This window comes from Acanthisitta chloris, unplaced genomic scaffold (genome assembly GCF_000695815.1).
Source record: "Acanthisitta chloris isolate BGI_N310 unplaced genomic scaffold, ASM69581v1 scaffold5628, whole genome shotgun sequence".
NCBI classification, from domain to species: domain Eukaryota; kingdom Metazoa; phylum Chordata; class Aves; order Passeriformes; family Acanthisittidae; genus Acanthisitta; species Acanthisitta chloris.
In genome coordinates this window covers 10512-10714 of record NW_008687458.1, presented here as the reverse complement: position 1 = coordinate 10714, position 203 = coordinate 10512, and the positions used below count along the sequence as shown (strand labels likewise).

At 63.1% G+C, this 203-nt stretch overlaps 1 protein-coding gene across 1 annotated transcript in view; it reads left to right on the top strand.

Annotated features, from left to right (window-relative positions):
• LOC103807837 (collagen alpha-1(I) chain) overlaps positions 1-203 on the top strand; it is a gene marked incomplete at both ends in the record, with an annotated part of 11353 nt that overhangs the window by 680 nt on the left and 10470 nt on the right. Inside the window, 2 exons of the mRNA XM_009080587.1 lie at positions 1-44; positions 130-198. The exon at positions 1-44 is cut by the window's left edge and continues 48 nt beyond it. Of these exons, the coding sequence (XP_009078835.1) occupies positions 1-44; positions 130-198 (113 nt within the window). The remainder of the gene's footprint in view (positions 45-129; positions 199-203) is intronic.

Genomic DNA, 203 nt, shown 5'->3' with positions numbered 1-203 from the left:
TCCCAGGACCCCCAGGCCCTCCTGGCCCCCCAGGCCTCGGTGGAGTGAGTATTGGGGGGTCCCTGGCAGTGTATCCCCCCGGTGTTGGTTTGGTTCCATGCTCACCCCCTGCTCTCCCTCCTCCTGCAGAACTTCGCTCCTCAAATGTCCTATGGCTATGATGAGAAAGCTGGTGGCATGGCCGTGCCTGGACCCATGGTGGG